Source organism: Pygocentrus nattereri, chromosome 24, assembly GCF_015220715.1.
Source record: "Pygocentrus nattereri isolate fPygNat1 chromosome 24, fPygNat1.pri, whole genome shotgun sequence".
In the NCBI taxonomy this organism is placed as follows: Eukaryota; Metazoa; Chordata; class Actinopteri; order Characiformes; family Serrasalmidae; genus Pygocentrus; species Pygocentrus nattereri.
Genome location: NC_051234.1, coordinates 8958618 through 8981129, shown reverse-complemented (window position 1 = coordinate 8981129; position 22512 = coordinate 8958618). Strand labels below are relative to the sequence as shown.

Here is a 22512-nt window from a genome sequence, read left to right as displayed (position 1 = left end):
AAACCCACACAGACACAGGGAGAACTTGCAAACTTCACACAGAAGGGACCTGGTCGCCCGACCAGAGAATCAAACACAGGCCCTTCTTGCTGTGAGTTGACAGTGCCACAGATATCTAGTTCATCTGTCCTTGGCATCAATATTCAGTGGTGGACGAAGTACACAAACTAGTGACAACACGGCTAGACTACTGCAATGTTCTTCTATCTGCTTCTAGGATTCTAGGATAGTGACCTGTTCAAAGAAGACTGGTCATATCACCCCTGTCCTTCAGAGTCTTCTCTGGCTACCCATTACATTCCAAATGTTCTCCTTCTTATATATATAGCCCTGGATGATCTGGCTCCTCAATATTTGGCTGAGCATCTTCATCTATATGTCCTGTCCCATACTTTAGGTCTTCTTCATGTTCCAAGTTTTAAATGGACTTCTATGGGTGGCCGATCATTTAGTGTAGTAGCTCCCAAATTTTGGAATACTCTTCCCCAGTCTACTCAGGATGCCGCATCTCTGTCTTCCTTTAAAGATTCATTTTTTCCACTGTATTATCATTGTTCCGCTTATGCTTGAATGTTTACCTGTATTGTGCTTTTGTCGTTAATTCTTTAATGTGTTCATGTTCTTGGATTGGAAAGCATCCATGAGCATGGGAGAGGCGCTACATAAACAAAAGTGATGATGATGGTTAAATGGGTAAATGACGCTAGCATCTAATGCTAACAGCTAGTAAAGAGCTGTTGTATTTTGACAATGTTGTGACATATTGCTGCCTTCAAAACACGTCTCAAACGACATTTTGTGACAGTGCTGCTTTTTAAGGCAATGACTTATGAAACCACACAGGCAGCAAGATGTTGAGACAGCTGCCTTCAGTATCAGAAGAAAAAAACGGAAAAAAAGCCTTTTAAGCAGCGCAAGCCCAAAAAAATCCACCCCAAGGGAACCATTGTTTTTTTTTTTTTCTAAAATGGACAAAATATAAAAACAACCTGAACCTGAACCTCCACCCAAAATCCACCCATAAACCAAACTTTTATAACATTAGGTAAGTAGCTAGATTGTTTTAGCCACTGTTTTCTAGGTAATGCTACAGCTTTGGCCTCAAGACAGTCAAGGATTCTTTATGTTAACAGAAGTTATGGCAAATCCAGAAACAAGAGACCACCAGGGAGGAGTTTCGAATAAAGTAGCCAGGGAGTTAGCTTGATAAATAGAGCAAGGAACGGCAGAGTGTGAGAAAGAACACAGAAAGAGAAAGAATAAGAACAAGAGAACAAGAGAGCGATCAATTGGAGCTCCATGACTTTTTAGAACTGCATGAATTAAAACACTGACTCACACCTATCTGTTATAAAGCCCCTCCAGCAGAGTACGAAAGTGAAGAACTGAAGCTGTGCTCACTCTCCGACGTCTCCTCGATCCCTCGCAGATTTGCAATGTAAATTCTGCCCCTGAGATTAGGCAGACGCAGGCGGTGAAGACGGGATCTCTAATTACTCCAGGCCAGAGCAGCCCAGTGCGGCTAATAAGACAGAAACATCGATGCCGTCTGTGCTATCATCACCATTAGGAGCTCACCATGCCAGCAGAGCAGGTTATTGATTCTGCGGAGGTGACCGTGATGAGAACTGGCTCTCAGACAAGCCACAGGTCACCTTGCTGGTGCTACATCATTTGGCCTGTTTAGGAGTTTCGAGTAGGCCAGCATTTCAGACACTACACTAATGGACCAGCATCATTTAAGGAACGCATGCAGGAATAAATTTAAGTCTTAAACTTAAAACTTAAAAATCAGGAGTTTACTACAGAGAAAATGGGCCTCCTAACAACCACCGGGAAGACCTGCTAGACCCCAAAACTGCCATAATCAGATAAACAGCACTGAGCCTCACTGAGAAAAGGAGATGGACACATCAAACAAAGAAGCTGAACAATGGACTGACCACCCCAGAGTCCAGGCCTCAACACCACTGAATGTGCTTATTACTTCAGAAAATGATCAACCAGCTTCTAAGATATTTTTCTGTTTTATTGTCTAGTTTATAATATTTCAAACTATAGTGCACAGACTGTTATTGAATAATAATGAATAAAATGACAATATGAAATGTTTTTGCTTGTGATTTTATCATAGAATTGCACAGTTCGCCCACTTTAGGTAAAATAATGACATATTTAAAAAAATATAAGCATCATACAAACCCTATTTCTGGAGAAATTGGAATATCATTAGGACAGAGGCTTGTTAACCACTGAATCACTTTCCCTTTAATTAAACTTTTTAATCGTTTGGAATCTGAGGAAGTGGAATTTTTGCCCATTCGTGCTTGATACAACACTCCAGCTGCTCAACAGTCTATGAATGTCGTTGTCTGATTCTCCTCTTCAAGGCGCACCATACTTTTTCAACAGGAGGCCAGCCAATAGGATTTTCGATAGGATCTGGACTGCAGGTAGGCTGGTCAAGCATACACACTCTGTGTCTATGACGTCACGCTGTTAGAGCACATACAGAATGTCTTGCTGAAATAACCACAGACTTCCTAGGAAAAGACGTCATCTTTTTGGCAGGGTTTGTCTCTCTAAAATGGCAAAATTTGTCTCCAAGTCAATTGTACCGTCACACAAATTTAGGTCACCTATGCAGTGGGCATTGATGCACCCCCACACCGTGACAGGTACTGGCTTTTGAACCTTTCGCTGATAAAAGTCTGGAAGGTCCCTTTCGTCTTTGGTATGGACAACTCAACATATGTTTTTCCCAAAAACGAGTTGAAAAGTTTACTCATCTGACCACAGCACACATTTCCATTCTCTTTCAGACCATCTGAGACCATAAAACCCCAGAGAACTCGGCTGTGTTTCTGCATTGAATTGATGTATGCCGTTCTCCTTGCGTAACAGAGTTTACATTTCTTGATGTGAGTTTATTACGTAATTGTACAAGTGCTCAATATGAACCTTCTCCAGCTGTACAGACATCAATGCCATAGTCAAAATCATCCCATACTGGATTGATGTCAGTGTTGTGGAATGCTCTGAGCTGTTGGAGCTTCACTGCTGATGAAAATGGCGGTTTCACTCTTATCAAAGTGGAGAATGCAGAACGCTTTCTGTTCAGGGGTCTCATCTCCTTGCAGACTGAAGGGAGCCATCTTCCACTGACAGTTAGAAACTCTGATCTTTCAATTGGATTGTGATTGGTTCCTAGACGCCTCATGGTTGTAAAAATCTGGCTCTTTGAAATCGGATGAATCTTTTTGAGTCACCCTGCACTGAATTAAACGTACTATGCAGGTACATGATTCATTCATCAAGGTACAAACATTGTAAGTGTACCCTCAAAGATACAACAGTGGTTTTAAGGTCCAATGGTGTACCTTACATTAGTTTTTCCTAGGGAAAAAAGTAGATATTTGTACCTTTTATAACCAAATGTTCTAAATCAGAACATTAAAATAAACAGCCTGGAGACGAGATGGGGTGTGTGGAGTCAATACAACTTAGAAAATATCATTTCAATGGATTCTGGTATAGTTATGTTCCTTGACTAAAGGTACTGGGATGTACCCCTGAGGGTACCACCACAGTGACAAGAGGGTAACTGCCCCAGTGACAGTGTTATACCTTTTTTTCCGAGAGTGTGTGCTTTATAATATTTGATTTGATTTGATGATTTTTACTCTTATTTTGCCCTGTCCCAACAAATTCAAAATCAATACAATGCAATCAGCTTGGTCAGCCAAAGCATTAAGCTATTTCTTATAGTTTTGTCAGTTAAATAAAGGATGAAGAGAATTAACAAATCACAGATTTTTTTCATTGCATTTACAACATGTCCCAACTTTGCCACAAATGCGGTTTGAATAATGCAAAATCAAAGCATTTTCACGAATGTTCTCACTAGATATTTTAATATTCATTACATTGACTCTTTGAAAATTTACAATGGGGAAAAAACAGCATCCTGTCAGAGGAACAACTCAATTAGCATTTAGCAGTAAACTCCTTGAGCCATAAGGTTTAGCTCTGAGAAACCTGCAATCACGCTCACTAGAAAAGCAATAGATTACAAACTCCCAAACGGGCACTTATGGAGGATCATCTGCATCTCTCAGTGAGCTGTTTTCTGCCCTGTTGGTTTTCCGCAATTGATTCAGAGCATTTTTATCCAAATTACGTTCCATGCTCTCGACGCAATTAGCAGCGCTGTCAAAACAGAATTTACAGAGTGAGATGCAAATAAATCTCACTGAAAATGAAATACTGTTTACTTTTCTCATAATACCTTTGTAGAAGCCACCCAGCTGTATCAGGAAACATCAAACATACTGATTCAGTAACTCTGCAGCACATGGCGGGCATTCACAAACATTTGTGGTTATCATTTGTGCTGCTGAGTTACTGTGCATCTATATACATTTTTTGTTGTATGTTATAATCAATTATATTATAATCAAAGAAAATGTGCATTACTTCCACTAAGTGGCCACTTTATTAGAATCACCAACCTTGTGCTTCCACTAACTGTTCCACTGGCCACTTTATTAGAAACCCCAACCTCGTACTTACACTCACTGGCCACTTTATTAGAAACACCTACTTATATGTCCGCTTTATGTCGCACTTTATTAGTGAGAGAATGCTTCTCCTACAAAATTTCCAGCCAAGAACATCTCTCTTTTACTTCTATAGAACTGTGTGAAAGTCTTAGGCACCCAAGACGCATTTTCAAAATCTATTTATTTGTGTAGTTTGTGTTTATTTGCTGAGAAAAGTGTTAGTATTTGAATAGACCAAATGTATGGAATATGAATTAATAATGATTAAACACATATGTATATATATATATATATATATATATATTGTAAAACATAAATAAAAACAAAATACAATGAATTGCAATTCAACTGTATTTAATGTTCAAACGGATAAACTTTATTGTTTTTTGCAAATATTCACTCATTTTGAATTTGATGCCTGCCACACGTTCCAAAGAAGTTGGGACAGGGGCATGTTTACCACTGTGTTACATCACCACTGTGTTAGGTGGAATTCTTTCCCATTCTTACTTGATGTACAACTTCAGTTACTCAACAGTCCGGGGTCTCTGTTGTCGTATTCATAAAGCTTCATAATGCACCACACATTTTCAATGGGAGACAGGTCTGGACTGCAGGCAGGCCAGTCTAGTACCCGTACTCTTTTACTACGAAGCCATGCTATTGTAACACGTGCAGAATGTGGCTTGGCGTTGTCTTGCTGAAATAAGCAAGATGTCCCTGAAAAAGACGTTGCTTGGATGGCAGCATATGTTGCTCCAAAACCTGTATGTACCTTTCAGCATTAATGGTGCCTTCAAAGATGTGCAAGTTACCCATGCCATGGGCACTAACACACCCCCACACCATCCGTTACAGAATGATGTCGGTTTTTAGTGCAGTGCCACCTGAGGGATTAGAAGGTCACGGGCATTCAGTGTTGGTTTTCTGCCTTGCAGCTTACTTGCAGATTTTTCTCCCGATACTCTGAATCTTTTGATGATATTATGGACTGTAGATGATGAAATGCACGTTAAAAAACATTGTTCTTAAACTGTTGGACTATTTGATCACGCAGTTGTTCACAAAGTGGTGAACCTCATATACACAATCATGACACTCACCTGTTTCCAATTAACCTGTTCACCTGTGGAATGTTCCAAACAGGTGTTTTTTGAGTATTCCTCAACTTTCCCAGCCTTTCCTGCCCCTGTCCCAACTTCTTTGGAACGTGTTGCAGGCATCAAATTCAAAATGAGTGAATATTTGCAAAAAACTAAAGTTTATCCGTTTGAACATTAAATATCTTTTCTTTGTAGTGTATTCAATTGAATATAGGTTGAAAAGGATTTGCAAATCATCGTATTCTGTTTTTTATTTATGTTTTACACAACGTTGTATATACATACATATATACACACACACACACACACACACACACACACACACACACACACACACACACACACATATAGTGATTTTATGGATGTTAGTGTGTTTGTTTAACCATTTCCAAGCCTCTCCTTGAGTGTCCAGGAAAAATATGGACCCAAGAAATTCTTGTTACTTTTTATTGTTTTTATGTTTATCTGAATTACGAATATGACTTTATTCTAATGTATACTGTGATAAACTCAACTACTGCTAAGGTAAATTGTTTAAAAATTTGTTTAGATGCCTAAAACTTTTGCATGGTACTATACTTACTGGCCACTTTATTAGAAACACTTCCCTTTTACTTCTACTAACCGGCCACTTTATTAGAAACACATACCTTGTGCTTCCACTAACTGCCCACTTTATTAGAAACACCTATCACTGGCCACTTTATAGAAACAACTTTATTAGAAATATCGTGTGCTTCCACTCACTGGCCACTTTATTAGAAACACCTACCTTGTTTGTCCACTCACTGGCCACTTTAATAGTGAGAAAGTGCATCTCTCAAAAATTTTCCAGCCAAGAGCAGCTCTGTGGTGTAGGACTAAAGGACAGCTAACCCAGACTGTCCATCAACAGTCTCGAACTATTCTATTAAAGTGGCCAGGTAATGTAACTGATCTCAGTCAGCTTATTTCCAAAGAGAAAAGTGGACCATCATTCAGCATCAGTCCAACATCAGTGCACAGAGGAACCACCACTAACCTTTGATGTAGATGAAGGCGCTGTGCTCCTTGATGCCGTCCCGGCCGAGGAGGCGGACGGAGTAAAGACCCTCATGCTCCTTGTGAACTCCTTTCAGGGTGAGAGTAGTGGAGGTCAGCGCTGTCCTCACATCCACTCGGCCAGAAGAACTGAGTGGAACTCCTGTGACATCACAACCATGATGAATTCAGGCTGTTTTTGCGGTTTAATTTTCATGTATGGACTGAAGAGTGAGTAGCACATTTTGAACTATAGCAATGGTTATACATTACATCAAACTTTTATTGGAAGCAGTTTGCTATGATATGGGCCCTTTAAGGTGCTCTGTCTCTGTCTCTCACCGTCTCTGAACCAGGACACGTCCTGCTGGAAGGGGAGCAGAGGAGAGGAGAAACTGCAGCACAGAACCAGAGTATCTCCCTCTTTCACAAAGGATGGAGGAAAAGTGGAGTCAAATAAAGCTTCGGACTCAACCACAGAGACTGGAGGACAGAAGAGAAGAGAAGAAAAGAAACAGGAGAGACAGAGGAGAGATTAGAGGAAAGACAGAAGGAGAGATAGAGGAGAGACAGGAGAGATCAAGGAGAGATTAGATGACAGTTAGAGGACAGGAGAGAGTAGAGCAGAGAGAGGATGTATAAAAGATGTATAGAGGAGTGACAGGAGAGATCAGAGGAAAGATAGAGAAGACAAGAGAGAAAGGGGAGAGATTAGAGGAGGGATAAAGGAAAGATTAGAGGAAAGACAGGGGAACGATAAAGGAGAGATTAGAGGAGAGAGAAGAGAGATAGAGGAGAGAGAGAGGATGTATAAAAGATGTATAGAGGATTCACAGAGGATATATATATATATATATATATATATATATATATAGAGAGAGAGAGAGAGAGAGAGAGAGAGAGAGAGAGAGAGAAAGAGGAGGAGAAATTACAGTAGAGATAAAGGAGAGATTAGAGGATGTATACAGGAGAGAATACAGAGGATATAAAGTAGAGATAGAGGAGAGACCAGAGCGATAGAGGAGAGAATGATGAGAGATTATAGTAGAGACAGATGAGAAATTGAAGGAGAGGTAGAGGGGAGATTAGAGGAGAGAAAGAGGAGAGACCAGAGTGATAGAGGAGAGAATGATGAGAGATTAGAGTAGAGACAGGTGAGAGATTGGAGGAGAGATAAAGGGGAGATTAGAGGAGAGAAAGAGGAGAGATTAGAGTAGAGACAGATGAGAAATCGGAGAAGAGATAGAGGGGAGATTAGAGAAGAGATAGAGGAGAGATTAGAGTAGAGACAGATGAGAGATTGGAGTAGAGACAGATGAGAGATTGGAGGAGAGATAGAGGGGAGATTAGAGGAGAGATAGAGGAGACATTAGAGTAGAGACAGATGAGAGATTGGAGGAGAGATAGAGGGGAGGTTATAGGAGAGAAAGAGGAGAGACCAGAGTGACAGAGGAGAGAAAGATGAGAGATTACAGTAGAGAAAGAGGGGAGATTAGAGGAGAGAAAGAGGGGAGATTAGAGGAGAGATAGAGGAGAGACCAGAGTGATAGACAAGAGAATGATGAGAGATTAGTGTAGAGACAGATGAGAGATTAGAGGAGAGACAGATGAGAGATTGGAGTAGAGACAGATGAGAGATTGGAGGAGAGATATAGGGGAGATTAGAGGGGAGATTAGAGGAGAGACAGATGAAAGATTGGAGTAGAGACAGATGAGAGATTGGAGGAGAGATAGAGGGGAGATTAGAGGAGAGATAGAGGAGAGACCAGATTGATAGACAAGAGAATGATGAGAGATTAGAGTAGAGACAGATGAGAGATTGGAGGAGAGAAAGAGGGGAGATTAGAGGAGAGAAAGAGGGGAGGTTAGAGGAGAGATAGAGGAGAGAGCAGAGTGATAGACAAGAGAATGATGAGAGATTAGAGTAGAAACAGATGAGAGATTGGAGGAGAGATAGAGGGGAGATTAGAGGAGAGATAGAGGAGAGACCAGAGTGATAGACAAGAGAATGATGAGAGATTAGAGTAGAAACAGATGAGAGATTGGAGGAGAGATAGAGGGGAGATTAGAGGAGAGATAGAGGAGAGAGCAGAGTGATAGACAAGAGAATAATGAGAGATTAGAGTAGAGACAGATGAGAGATTGGAGGAGAGATAGAGGGGAGTTTAGAGGAGAGATAGAGGAGAGATTAGAGTAGAGACAGATGAGAGATTAGAGTAGAGACAGATGAGAGATTGGAGGAGAGATAGAGGGGAGATTAGAGGAGAGATAGAGGAGAGATTAGAGTATAGACAGATGAGAGATTAGAGTAGAGACAGATGAGCGATTGGAGGAGAGATATAGGGGAGATTAGAGGAGAGATAGAGGAGAGATTAGACAAGAGATAGAGGAGAGACCAGATTGATAGACAAGAGAATGATGAGAGATTAGAGTAGAGACAGATGAGAGATTGGAGGAGAGAAAGAGGGGAGATTAGAGGAGAGATAGAGGAGAGACCAGAGTGATAGACAAGAGAATAATGAGAGATTAGAGTAGAGACAGATGAGAGATTGGAGGAGAGATAGAGGGGAGATTAGAGGAGAGATAGAGGAGAGAATGATGAGAGATTTCAGTAGAGACAGAGGAGAGATTGGAGAAGAGATTTAAATGTTAAGTCCAAATAACAAGAATCAGACAAAATGCAGTTTAGTGTCCACAAATCCATTATTCCAGAGAAAATGAACACTCAAAAACATATATAATCACGCTATTGTGTTGTGACTGAATCAGATCTAATTATCTCTCTGAAGTGAGCGGGAGGAACTTTCTCTGCTCTGCTCGTCACAGTGTGTGAAAATAAATGATGTCAGGAAGAGCATAATTAAAAGGGCTGGAGCCCAGTCACATAAAAACCACTGGAGCGAGGAAAATACGTTTCTCTCTTCATTTTCAGAGGGGTTTCGCTCTGCTTGCAAATTGCGCAGAGAAAAACCCGGGATGAATATTACAGTAATGAGGCGTGCGCCACAGATGGGACACCTTCTGGATGGAGGCTGTGATGGTTGTGAAAAGGCACGATTCCTGACAGGCTATCTGTTATATACACAGTGAATATTGACAGAACAGGGAATTGGAGTCCAGACAGAAGTGAGAAGTGATATAGAACAATAAGTGGTGAATAGAATTCTGCTGGTCTTATTTCTGATGTTTGCTCATTTCAGCGGGAGCACAGCTGCGTAACCTGAAACGAGCTCAGCTGCAGCCTGTTATTGGTGCTGCTCAAGCCTCACAACCTTCGTATTACTGTCATTTTACCATCATGTGACATAATTTACTTCAAATAGTTATAAACAGTTACTTGATTACATTTTGTACACTACATTACAGTTATAATTACACTTCTAAATGTAATTCTAATGTGTAACAGTTGCATTTACAATTAATACATTATTAGCGTATTGTGTAACTATGTAATAATTATGCCATAATTAATTTACAAAATCATCTTTCCATTTTTCACTGTATTATTCTACATTTCTGTACTGTTTTCATGGGTCACAGTTTTCGAACTAGAACCCAATGTGGCAAGATCATAGAGCTTGGTGTGCTTGCACTTTTGGAACTGTATGTATGGTTTTCATTTTTCATACATTTTATCATGTATAAAACAGGCATGTATATGAGCGAACTTTAATACATACATGTCTAGCAACCACCTGGGATATTACAGCAATATGATAGCAAAAGCCCACTCTAAGTTGTCAATTTTGCTTGAATACATGCCTAGCAACCAACTGGGATATTACAGCAATGGCCTAGCTACACCTTAGCAACCACCTCGCATACCATAGTAATGGCCTAGCAACACCTTACCAACAACCTTGGATACCATAGCAAGGGCCAAGCAACACCTTCAAAAACCACTTGAGATATCACAGCAATTGCCCAGTGACACCTGGGCAGCCACCTAGGATACTATAGGAATGGCCTAGCAACACCTTTGCAACAACCTGGTATCAGCCACTTGGAATATGATAGCAAAAGCCTAGCAACAATTTCACAACCACTTGGGATAGCACATCAATGGTCTAGTAACACTTGAACAGCCACCTAGGATACCAAAGAAATAGCCTAACAACACTAAGATACAAAGATGTTGTAAGATGTTGTGGCTGGTATTCCACAGCAACAGTCTAACAACATCTTAGCCACCACCTGGGATACCAAAGCAATGGCCAAACAACACCTTAGCAACCACCTGAGATACCAAAGCAGCAGCCTGACAACAATTTGAGAACCACCTGGAATACAACAGCAACAGTCTAGCACCTTAACACAAACCTGGGATACCAAAGCATCGACCTAACAACATCTTGGCAACCACCTGGGATACCAAAGCAACAGTCCAACAACACTTTTACAACCACCCGCAATACCTAAAACTTCAGCCTAACCACACCTTAGCAACCACCTGGGATACCACAGCAATAGTCTAACAACATCATAATAACCACCTGGGATACCACACTTCATAACCACCTGGGTTACCACAGCAACAGTCTAAGAAAATCTCAGCAACCACCTGATATACCACAGCAACCGTCTAACAATGCCTTAACCACGGCCTGGGATACCACAATAACAGTCTAAGAAAATCTCAGCAACCACCGGGGTTACCACAGTAACAGTCTAACAACACCTTAGCAACCACCTGGGATACCACAGCAACAGTCTAAGAAAATCTCAGCAACCACCTGGGATACCACAACAGTCTAACAAAGCCATAACAACCACCTGGGATACCATAGCAACAGTCCAACATCTTAGCAACCACTTGGGACATCATAGCAACAGCTTAACAACACCTTAACACTTAACAATCACCAAGCAATAACTTGAAGCTGGAAGACCATAACAATCTCATATCACCATAGCAACCATCTGGAATCACTACATAATGTTACGCTACCAAAAACAACCTACAGCGTTCTGCAACTGCTTTAACTAATGAAGCGTTATTAGCTGTTTTTTTCAAACCAACTTAAAGTTTGCTCACAAACTTTCCGTACATAATGATGCATATTTAAATAATTATTTTATGTAAATCAAATGCACTTATGCTAATCTATTACAGAAACCACAGATTGGCCTTAATGGCCAGTATGGCAGTTATCTAGAACTTGCTGGATGTCTTATTTAAAACATACACAGCGAAATGGTAACTGGGTTCTATTGATGAGGGTTAAAGGCTGCTTAATCAGAGTGAGTCAGAGCGGATGGAGGGGGCCTCTGGTCTTGTGAATGACATCGTTGGGGGGCAAAGCGGTCTCCTATAGCTTACTGCGCATGAGAAAGTGGCATATAGATGTAACAGCGCAGAGCCCAGAGCAAGAGCAAATGAATCCCAGTCCCTGTGATGAAATATACATGACTGTACGGCTGAAATTGCAGTGATCCATTCACTCGCACATACACATTATGTCCAACGCCTCTCCTCTCCCGCCGGCGGTCATTCGGAGAGGATAAGAAATAAGCTGTATCTTTCTTCAAAGTGCTCCCAACCTCTCCGCCTCAGCAGAGGAGAGGGGGAGACATCAAAAGGCCGGCCAGAGGAGAAAGAGAGAGCAAGAGAGTGAGAGAGAGAGTGAGGGAGGACATTTTTCATTAGGGGAAACAGTGCTACTTACCCGCAGTCCTTGTGCATTTCAGGCCCGTCTCAGCTCCCTGATATGCTGAATTGGAAAAAGGGGGTGGGGGGAGGTGGGGGGTTGGGGGTGAAGAAAGCAAGAAAGAAGACAAGTCAGTCGCCTAATACACGAATGAGTGTGTAGGAGTGTAACAGTACAGCATGTCATGCAGTACAGTTCAATACGAGCCCCTCGGTTCGACATGCATAGGCACTAAAGACCTTTAACAGACTGGAGCAAATAAAATACTCATTTTAATACTGATTTATGCTGCATAAAGTATAACATGAATGAAATAAGCCCACAATGAGGACGGACACGATATCATTTCCTCTTTATCTATTAATCTAGAGCAGAAAGAAAAAGCAGCCTCTGCGGATATTAGCTTCGGGCGAGTACATTACTATAGAATATTGTGCTTTTGTAACGTTGAATGCTCCATATTCCCTGTTGGAGATGTGCCAATCAGCCATAACATTAAAAGCACCTCCTTATTTCTACGCTCATTGTCCATTTTATCAGCTCCACTTACTGTATAGGTGCACTTTTCAGTTCTACAATTACAGACTGTAGTCCATCTGTTTCTCTGATATGTTCTCACCCTGTCCTTCAGTGGTCAGGACCCCCACAAATAAGTGGTCTCTTATTTGGGTGGTTGGTCATTCTCAGCACTGCCGCAACACTTGCGTGGTGGTGGTGTGTTAGTGTGTGTCGCACAGGTACGAGTGAATCAGACAGTCAGTGCTGCTGGAGTTTTTAAATACTGTGTCCACTCACTGTCCACTCTGTTAGACACTCCTACCTTGACAGTCCACCTTGTAGATGCAAAGTCAGAGACGATACCTCATCTGCTGCTGCACAGTTTGTGTTAGTCATCCTCTAGTCCTTCATCAGTGGTTACAGGACGCTGCCCACAGGACACTGCTGTGTCTGACCCACTCGCACCAGCGCAGCACACACTAACACACCACCACCACATCAGTTTCTCTGCTGAGACTGACACACCACACAAATAATACCTGCTCTGTGGGGGTCCTGACCATTGAAGAACAGGGTAAAAGGGGCTAACACAGTATGCTGAGAAACAGATGGACTGTTGATGGGTTTTATATACACACACACACATTTTCTAAGCCGCTTCTCCCTCAGGGCTGCGGTATATATATATATATATATATATATATACTCCAGATGAATCAATTTTCATGAGTCAACATATTCATGCAATCCAAAAAAAGGGTGTTTAGGCATTCCCTTTAACTCCTTCTGAACTGTCCAGTAATGAGGACACTATAGGACAGCTCCTGTCTCTTTACATCTCAGTGTGTGAGCACTAGAGAAGGCCTCTCCATTACTGTTATGGATCAGTGGTCTAGTCACATGCGCTGATGAGCCAGTCACCATTACAGCTCTTTAAATATTCTATTTAAATGAGACTAGAACAAAGCAAACATCTCACACCGCTGCACTGTAAAACCTCATTATGCCAATTTACTTAGATTTTTACTGAATATTATTGCTTTGATTCATTCGCTTTGACCCTAACTTCAAGGAAGGCAGAGCCGGATAATCACAAATGGTCGTTTTCTGTAGTGTAGTTTGTATAGTCTTAAGTCAGTCATTAAGGCCTGAACCACAATCCAACCATGAAGTGTGCTTGTCACCTCACTTTCCTTGGAGTATCGTTTCATTTCCACTATTACTTTTCAAATTAAGGGTGAATTTCCCTTTTTAGTACTTTTGTGTGATTCAGTGTTGGAAAGATAAACAGAGAGATTCATGGTTCAGATGTCTTTACAGTGGTGGTGATAGGAACCAGGGGTCGCCATGACTACAACACATTTTATTCACTATCCAAAACCACCAGTGAACCTACATGTGTCCTCTGAGTTTATATGGAATGTTGATGATGGTGAAATAGTGGAAAATCTGAAAAAAATGTTCAATTTTTGAACTATTTTTCCATATAACACCCTGCATGTATAGCTTTTTGGCCAAAACCTCAAAGCGATCGTAAAACAATCCCAGTCATCAGGCTGAGTATTCATAACCATTTTATGTATTAACTTTCTGTGAGGGCGCTTTTAGAGGTGGACATCTGGTTCCTATCACGACCAATGTGAACAATTCTGACTCTGAATGAGATTTAATTTGACTTAATTATGCTAAAATGTTGAAAAATACTTGGAATTCCCCTTTAAAAAGAACATTTTACCACCATGAACAGCTGTGTGTTCATCCTTATAGGACTTTTTTCAGATTTTTCTTTAGTTTTTTCAGCCTTGGCAAGGAAAAATGTCAAGATAAACTGAAAGTCACTCACAGTTCACCACAAGGGTGGCGAAGGTGGTCGCCTCTCCTAAGGAGCTTTTAGCCACCACTTTGTATTCTCCAGCATCAGCAGCGCTACACCTGAGGATCAAAGCACAGGGAACATGACCTTCTCTCACTGATCTTTCATTGCAGACTCTCCTTCAGCTCCTCACACCAGCATTCATCCACAGAGTCTCAGCACAAGTGTCCTTCAGCCACAACAACAACATCCTTTTAGGGACAAATAAGTGGGGCCTTCACATTTTATGTTCCCCTCTGAAGTCCACTACTGAAATGATTCTATTCTTGCATTCTTTTCTAGTTAAGGCATCACAAATCATGCTGTCGCCATAACAATATGAGTGGAAAGTAGAATATTATAATTTACATGAATTTCAGAATTTCTTGGTATTTGGTGATGTGTCCCCTTTTCACTATACTGACAATAGGTTCTCGAGCCGGCTCCACGAATTTGTGTAAAAGCCTGAGTAAAAGTTTGTAATCAGCAGATCAAATCCATCTGAGATTTGTGTGAACACTGGATTCCGCAGAAAAGATGACCTCGATTATTTCTTTTTCAATTTGCTCGTAATAAGCACATTTAAATTTCTTTCAAAAAATGTAAACGCTTTTGTCATTTTCTAGGATGAAAGGGGAAAAAAAACATGTTCAATGTGCTCTGTGTAAATGCGCTTCATGGTTATAACATCACAATCATGATGAACTTTTTTTTGATGAAAGTTTTTAAGTTAAATTTTGCTGTTATTTTCTAAGATTAAATAAACAGATTTTCAATTATGTCTGCACAAATGCATTCATGGTTATGACATCACAACCATGATGAATCCATAACCTGAAAATTCTTCAAATTTTGCTGTTGTTCTCTAAATATAAATAAAAAAAAAAACGCATTTGCAGTGAGATCTGCGCAAAGGCATTCATGGTTATGACATCACAACCATGATGAATTCAAAGCGTGAAAATTCTTTCCATTTTGTTGTTATTTTCTAGGATTAAGTAGGAAAACTGATTTTGCATAAAAACATTCACAGTTATGACATCGCAACCACGATGAATCCAAAATATGCCTTTTTTTGCTTAGCTCCCATATATGGTCCCATATTTTTTAAAAACTTTCACAAGTTTTACATACAGTACTATACAAAAGTCTTAGGCACCCAAGACACATTTTCAAAATCTATTTATTTGTGTAGTTTGTGTTTATTTGCTGAGAAAAGTGTTAATATTTTGAATAAACTAAATTTATAGAACATTAATAATGATTTTATATATATATATATATATATATATATATATATATATATATGTATATATATATATGAAAAATAAATAATGATTTTATAGATATTAGTGTGTTTGTTTAACCATTATCATATTATGTAGTTAAAAAGCAAGTCCTGGTTTGACCAATCAGTGCTTCAGTAAATTGAGCTCATGATGTAATTGATGATATTAACAAGTCCATGTGGTAGCTGTGAAGGTGTCAAGGAAAAATATGGACCCAATACATTCTTCTTACTTTTTATAGTTTTTATGTTTATTTGAACTATTAATATGACTTTATTTTACTGCATACTGTGATAAACTCACTGCTGAGGTAAATCATTTAAAATTTGTTTAGATGTCTAAAACAGTACTGTACTACATCAAACTCACATTTAAAACATCAAATAAGTAGAGTTTTCTATGATATGGGCGTTTTAAGAGAGTAAACAGACAGTGCTGCATTATTTAGCACTATGCTTTCTCATTTCTCTTACACTGACGTGGAACACAGTTTTTGCAGTGCAGGCCTTTGGCTTCTCCACTGCACTAAACAAGCCGTAGATTTGTTCCATCTCAAACATCTAAATGAGTTTAGTGCAGATCACCTCGAAGTCGCCAGCACCTGAAGGACGTAATCTTTATTGACTTGATTTAAAAGTGTGAGATGCAATTAGCTGAACGCAATCCAAATTTATTTCTAGAGCGTAATCACCGTCTGATCTCCAGGGTGTTGAGGCCGAACTTCTGCAGCAGTTTGTAGTTCCAGGGCTGTGAGGAGACTCTCAGAGGAACATCATCTTTAAACCTGCCAGGAAAAAAAACAGTATATTCAGATCCAGAGAAGAGGGTTTATATTCTCTTACGAGGATCAGCCAGCATTGTAAACAGACATCACAAATGGGAGGGTTCCATGCTTTACAGTACCTGTTAAAAAGTGCAGTAATCACCTTATTTTTATATTGCATCCACAATCTGATTACTGTAACATGATTAACTTACTTTTGTATATATACAATGTTTTATATCTGCATTTCGCTGCTGTCGGAACAAAACCTTGTATCTCCAAAATGGTAACTTTACAGGAGAAGGAAAAAACATACTTTACTTTTAATGTAAGTCAATGGAACCAGACATTTCCCCAAGTATTTTTGGGCCATTTCTTTTGGTGCATTCATCATGAAATTTACACACAGTGTAAAGAGCAGCAGGCATTTTCAGATCATGTCAAAAACTGAAAAAAAATGGAGATACAAGGTTTTGTTCCGACAGCAGTGATATAGAGTGGTAGAGTGACAAGAGCCACTAGCAGCAGGTGCATTGCTATAGATTGAATCCCTTCTTTTGTGCCAGGCTCATTTACAGCCTTTCTTGATTTAAGCCTTCAAACCCAGTGCTGGTTCAATGGAAATTTCCATTTTTTGTTTGTTTTTCATTTAGTATTTATTATTTTTTTCATTATTTGAGTGAGCCAGCTGGCATTTACATTAAAAGCCATGATGAATGCAATAATAGAAATAGTCCAAAATTATTTTCAAAAAAGAAAGTTAAGAACTTTCCCATATAGAAGAATATATGTATACATATACTTGCTTATGTTAAAAGCACATGTGTAATACATCTGATGTTTTCAAATACACAAGCAAGATATGTTTAACTGTGCCACTTTTAAACCTTGAAAAATATAGCAATATATCCACACATATTTACATTTATGACATTTGGCAGACGCTCTTATCCAGAGCGACTTACAATTCGATCATTGTACACTGGTAGGCGAAGGTAGTGTTAGGAGTCTTGCCCAAGGACTCTTATTGGAATAGTGTAGGGTGTTTGCCTAGGTGGGGATTGAACCCCAGCCTACAGTGTGGAAGGCAGAGATGTTAGCCACTTTCAATATATTGAATATGGGTTTTCTTCACCAGAAAAGTTGGTGGGCAAATGTTTAGTGCTAAAAGTGTATGTGTTCAGGGAAAATTTAAACATGAGTTATATCTACAACAAATATAACATAAGAAGGGTATAAAAACTGTATGTGATGGATCTCATGAGATTAAATGACAGATTCATCATCAATTTTGAGCATTTGACCATTTTTCCTGGGAGAAAGTCCACATTTGTCCATTTTCGTAGTTGAATCTTTTAAACTAAACAATAAAATAAAAAACCTGGAAACAAGACAAAGTGGGTGGGGTCAATACACTTAAAATAAAAAAGAGTCACCTGTGACTAAAAGGTACCTAATAGGATGTAATACCTCCAAGAGCAAAAATTAACAGCTGTGATTTGATTTGGCACAGAGTGGATACGTTTCTGGATGTCAGCATCAATGTTCAGCAATTCTTGCATCAAATTGAACAGTTTTCATGGAGCCTTCCCTGGCATCTTACTCGCTGTTCCAGGTCATCCTACAGGTTTTCAAGAAGATTTAAATCTCGGGATTTTGCGGGTCCAGATGTGTGAATGTTCCCCAATGTGCATCATGCCACATGTGTAGCCCTGTGAACATGAGAACTGTCTTCTTAGAATTCAGGGATACGAATGTTATGCTCCTCAGTAAGATGATGAGCAATGGCAAACCTGGTTGTCTGCTACGGTTCAAATTTACTGTCAACTCAAGCAAAGGACCCATTTCCTATTAATTAAAACACCCTCAGACCATCACAGAGACTCCAGCTTGACCCTCACTTTGCACACAGCCTTCACTGAAGGCTTCCTGAGGTCTATGATGAACATAATGCCCAGCATCATTCACATACAGGCAGAAACGAGATTCATCCAGATAACGCGTTTCCAGTCATGAACAGTCCAGTTTTTGTTGCTCTTTGTCCACTGTAACTGGGCAACTTTGTCAGCAGACAAAGCTCCATATGCTCATGGTACCCAGTTCCCTGTGGAGAGTTCTTTCAGAAATTGGTTGTGAAGAACCTGAGTTGACTTTTAGAAGCAGCTCTTACCTTAATTTTTATTCACTGGGATTTTTACTACTGCTGATCGATCCACATTACTGTATGCTTCGATAGACCTCCTTCTCAGAAATTATTAACACCTGCTTTGTGATCCATTTTCCACACATCGGACAAGACGTTCACTTCACTGTACCACCTCTTCTCAATCTACGAATCCTGCTGCAGGTATTTATAGCCATCATCTGCAGGAGCCTGAAGTTACTACCACCTTAAAAACCCAAGGTGACTCATTTTTGTCCGGGGAGCTTATAATTGCGATGGATTACAGTACAGTTATATTCCCTAACTAAAGATACTGAAGCTGCACTGCCGAGGAACCACCACAGTGAGTGTTCAGTGACTGGGTTAACATTCTGAAACGAAGGTGAACAAAGCAGTGGCACTACTCCTAAGGCCACCCACTAGCACATCTCACGGCTTGTAAATATGAATAAAGTTATAAAAATTTCGTGAACCTTTTCATCTCGCTGAAGATTCTTTCGAACATGTGTGCAAATATTACTCACCAGGTGACATGTGGGGTTGGGCAGCCCTGAATGGTGCAGGACAGTTTGACCGCCATGCCCTCCCACACAGTGTGTGGACGCAGGGGGATGGGAAAATCTGGTGCCTTCATGCTCAAGTCTTCCAGAAACTTCAGGTGCGCCGAGGCCTTCCTCTGAGCCTAAGGCCAGAAATGGAAAATTCATCACAAACCAGTCACAACCCAGACACAAACGAGGGAAGAGTGAAGATGGTCAGACAAAAAGAGGTTCCTACAAAAGCTCTGTAGTGATACACTTTGAACCCCAGGCTTCTTATTCAGTAGCCACTATGGATTACTTTTATTCAGTAACGACTATGAATTATTTAAAAGCAACTGAAATTATTAATTACAACCATAATTATTCATTCATTACTAAAATTATTCATTAACCACTGTTACTGTTACATAGCAATGCCTATTAAATATTTTGTAATTACTATGAATTATTCAGTGCCTACTAAAACTATCCAATACCAACTATAAACTGTTCAGTATGTGCAATGAATTATGCATTATTCAGTAAAGCATTATTCAACTATTATAAATTACTATGAACTATGGGACGACGAGGGGTTAAAGGACTAAATTATCCATTCCAGCTATTATGCTGGGATTGAATTTTCCAGCCGTGTGCAGACAGCCCTCCGTCATTTCCATCTGAGCCTTACCTCTCTGCGCAGTTTCATGCGGTCCACTCGTTTACGGACCTCATGCTGGTTCCTGATCACCTCAATCTCCACCTTTTCAGCCTCATTACCAAACAGGGTCCACTTGTCCCTCTGGTGGAGCTCATCATCAGCCATAGTTTCCCTCAGGACCTCCCTGTGAAAATGCACAGCGACAATTTAGATATACAGTGTTGCTGAACTGTATAGATACAGAAATACAGTGTAATTGAACTTTATAGATATAGATATACAGTGTTGGTCAACTGTATAGATACAGAAATACAGTGTTGGTCAACTGTATAGATACAGAAATACAGTGTAATTGAACTTTATAGATATAGATATACAGTGTTGGTCAACTGTATAGATACAGAAATACAGTGTTGGTCAACTGTATAGATACAGAAATACAGTGTAATTGAACTTTGTAGATATAGATATACAGTGTTGGTCAACTGTATAGATACAGAAATACAGTGTTGGTCAACTGTATAGATACAGAAATACAGTGTAATTGAACTTTAAAGATATAGATATACAGTGTTGGTCAACTGTATAGATGCAGAAATACAGTGTTGGTCAACTGTATAGATACAGAAATACATTGTTATTGAACTTTATAGATATATATGTACAGTGTTGGTCAACTGTATAGATGCAGAAATACAGTGTTGGTCAACTGTATAGATACAGAAATACAGTGTTATTGAACTTTATAGATATAGATATACAGTGTTGGTGAACTGTACAGATACAGAAATACAGTGTTGTTGAACTTTATAGGTGTAGATGTACAGCATTAGTGAACTGTATAGATACAGAAATACAGTTTTGGCGATTTGTATAGATACAGATATAAAGTGTTAGTGAACTGTATAGATGCAGAAATACAGTTTTGGCGAAGTGTATAAATACAGATATACAGTGTTGGTGAACTGCATAGATGCAGAAATACAGTGTTATTGAACTGTATAGATACAGAAATGCAGTTTTGGCAAGCTGTATAAACACAGATATACAGTGTTAGTGAACTGTATAAATACAGAAATACAGTGTTATTGAACGTATACATACAGATCTATTGTTGGTGAACTGTATAGATACAGATCTACAGTGTTAGTGAACTGTATAGATACAGATATACAGTGTTAGTAAACTATATAAATACAGAAATACAGTGAACATATAGATACAGATCTAGTGTTGGTGAACTGTATAGGTATGTTTGTACAGTATTGGTGGATTTGAGATCAGTCTTCTCCTTTTGGTGGTGCAATGAAATTTTGTCAATGTTTATAGCTAACAGTATGTCATACAGTGCCAGAGCCCACATAAGCAAGACTTATCATGACATTAAACATGCTTGCCTAATTATGGCATTCTACATGAGGATGTTATGAGATTCCATATACAAGCTATATTATGGGATTTCATATTTAGGTCTTATTATGGAATATCATAAACAGAGCATGTTATAAAAAATATTATATAGGCCTTAAAATGGGATTTCATATAGAAGTCTTATTATGACATTTCATTTACAGGCATTATTATGGTATTTTACATAAAGCTATTATTATTCCACATAAAGACATTCCATATACATTCCATATATAATGTCCCATATATAGGCCTTATTATGGTATTAAATATTCAGGTCTTATTGTGGAATATCTTGAACAGAGCATGTTATGACAATCCAAAAACAGGCCTTATTATGGGATTTTTCTTAATCTATTGCAATGATACTGTAGAAGTTCTATGCAAATGAAATACACTATATTGCCAAAAGTATTCATTCACCCATCCAAATCATTGAATTCAGGTTTTCCATACACTTCCATGGCCAACACCTAGGCCTGCAGACTGCTTCTACAAACATTTGTGAAAGAATGGGCCGCCCTCAGGAGCTCAGTGAATTCCAGCCGTGATAGGATGCCACCTGTGCAAGTCCAGTCGTGAAATTTCCTCACTACTTAATATTCCAAGTCAAGTCAAGTCAAGTCAAGTCAAGAGGCCTTTATTGTCATTCCATCTATGTACAAGTACACAGTGGAGTGAAATTATGTTCCTCCAGGAACAACACGGTGCAACAAGGAACAAAAAGTAAAAAAAAAACGTGCAGACTGTCAGTGGTATTATAACAAAGTGGAAGCAAATAGGAACAACAACAACTCAGCTACGAAGTGGTCGGCCACGTAAAAAAATAACAGAGTGGGGTCAGCGGATGCTGAGGTGCATAGTGTGCAGACGTCGCCAACTTTCTACAGAATCATTTGCTAAAGACCTCCAAACTTCATGTGGACTTCAGATTAGCTCAAGAACAGTGTAGAGAGCTTCATGGAATGAGTTTCCATGGCCGAGCAGGTGCATCCAAGCTTTACATCACCAAGCACAATGC

At 39.5% G+C, this 22512-nt stretch overlaps 1 protein-coding gene across 1 annotated transcript in view; it reads right to left on the bottom strand.

The window, feature by feature from the left end:
- Positions 1 to 22512, bottom strand: part of myom3 (myomesin 3) — a 109849-nt gene that overhangs the window by 62827 nt on the left and 24510 nt on the right. The window contains exons 4-10 of the mRNA XM_017695793.2: positions 20112 to 20265; positions 19424 to 19581; positions 16664 to 16756; positions 14675 to 14763; positions 12352 to 12396; positions 7028 to 7168; positions 6687 to 6848 (exon numbers count right to left, since the gene is read on the bottom strand). Of these exons, the coding sequence (XP_017551282.2) occupies positions 6687 to 6848; positions 7028 to 7168; positions 12352 to 12396; positions 14675 to 14763; positions 16664 to 16756; positions 19424 to 19581; positions 20112 to 20265 (842 nt within the window). The remainder of the gene's footprint in view (positions 1 to 6686; positions 6849 to 7027; positions 7169 to 12351; positions 12397 to 14674; positions 14764 to 16663; positions 16757 to 19423; positions 19582 to 20111; positions 20266 to 22512) is intronic.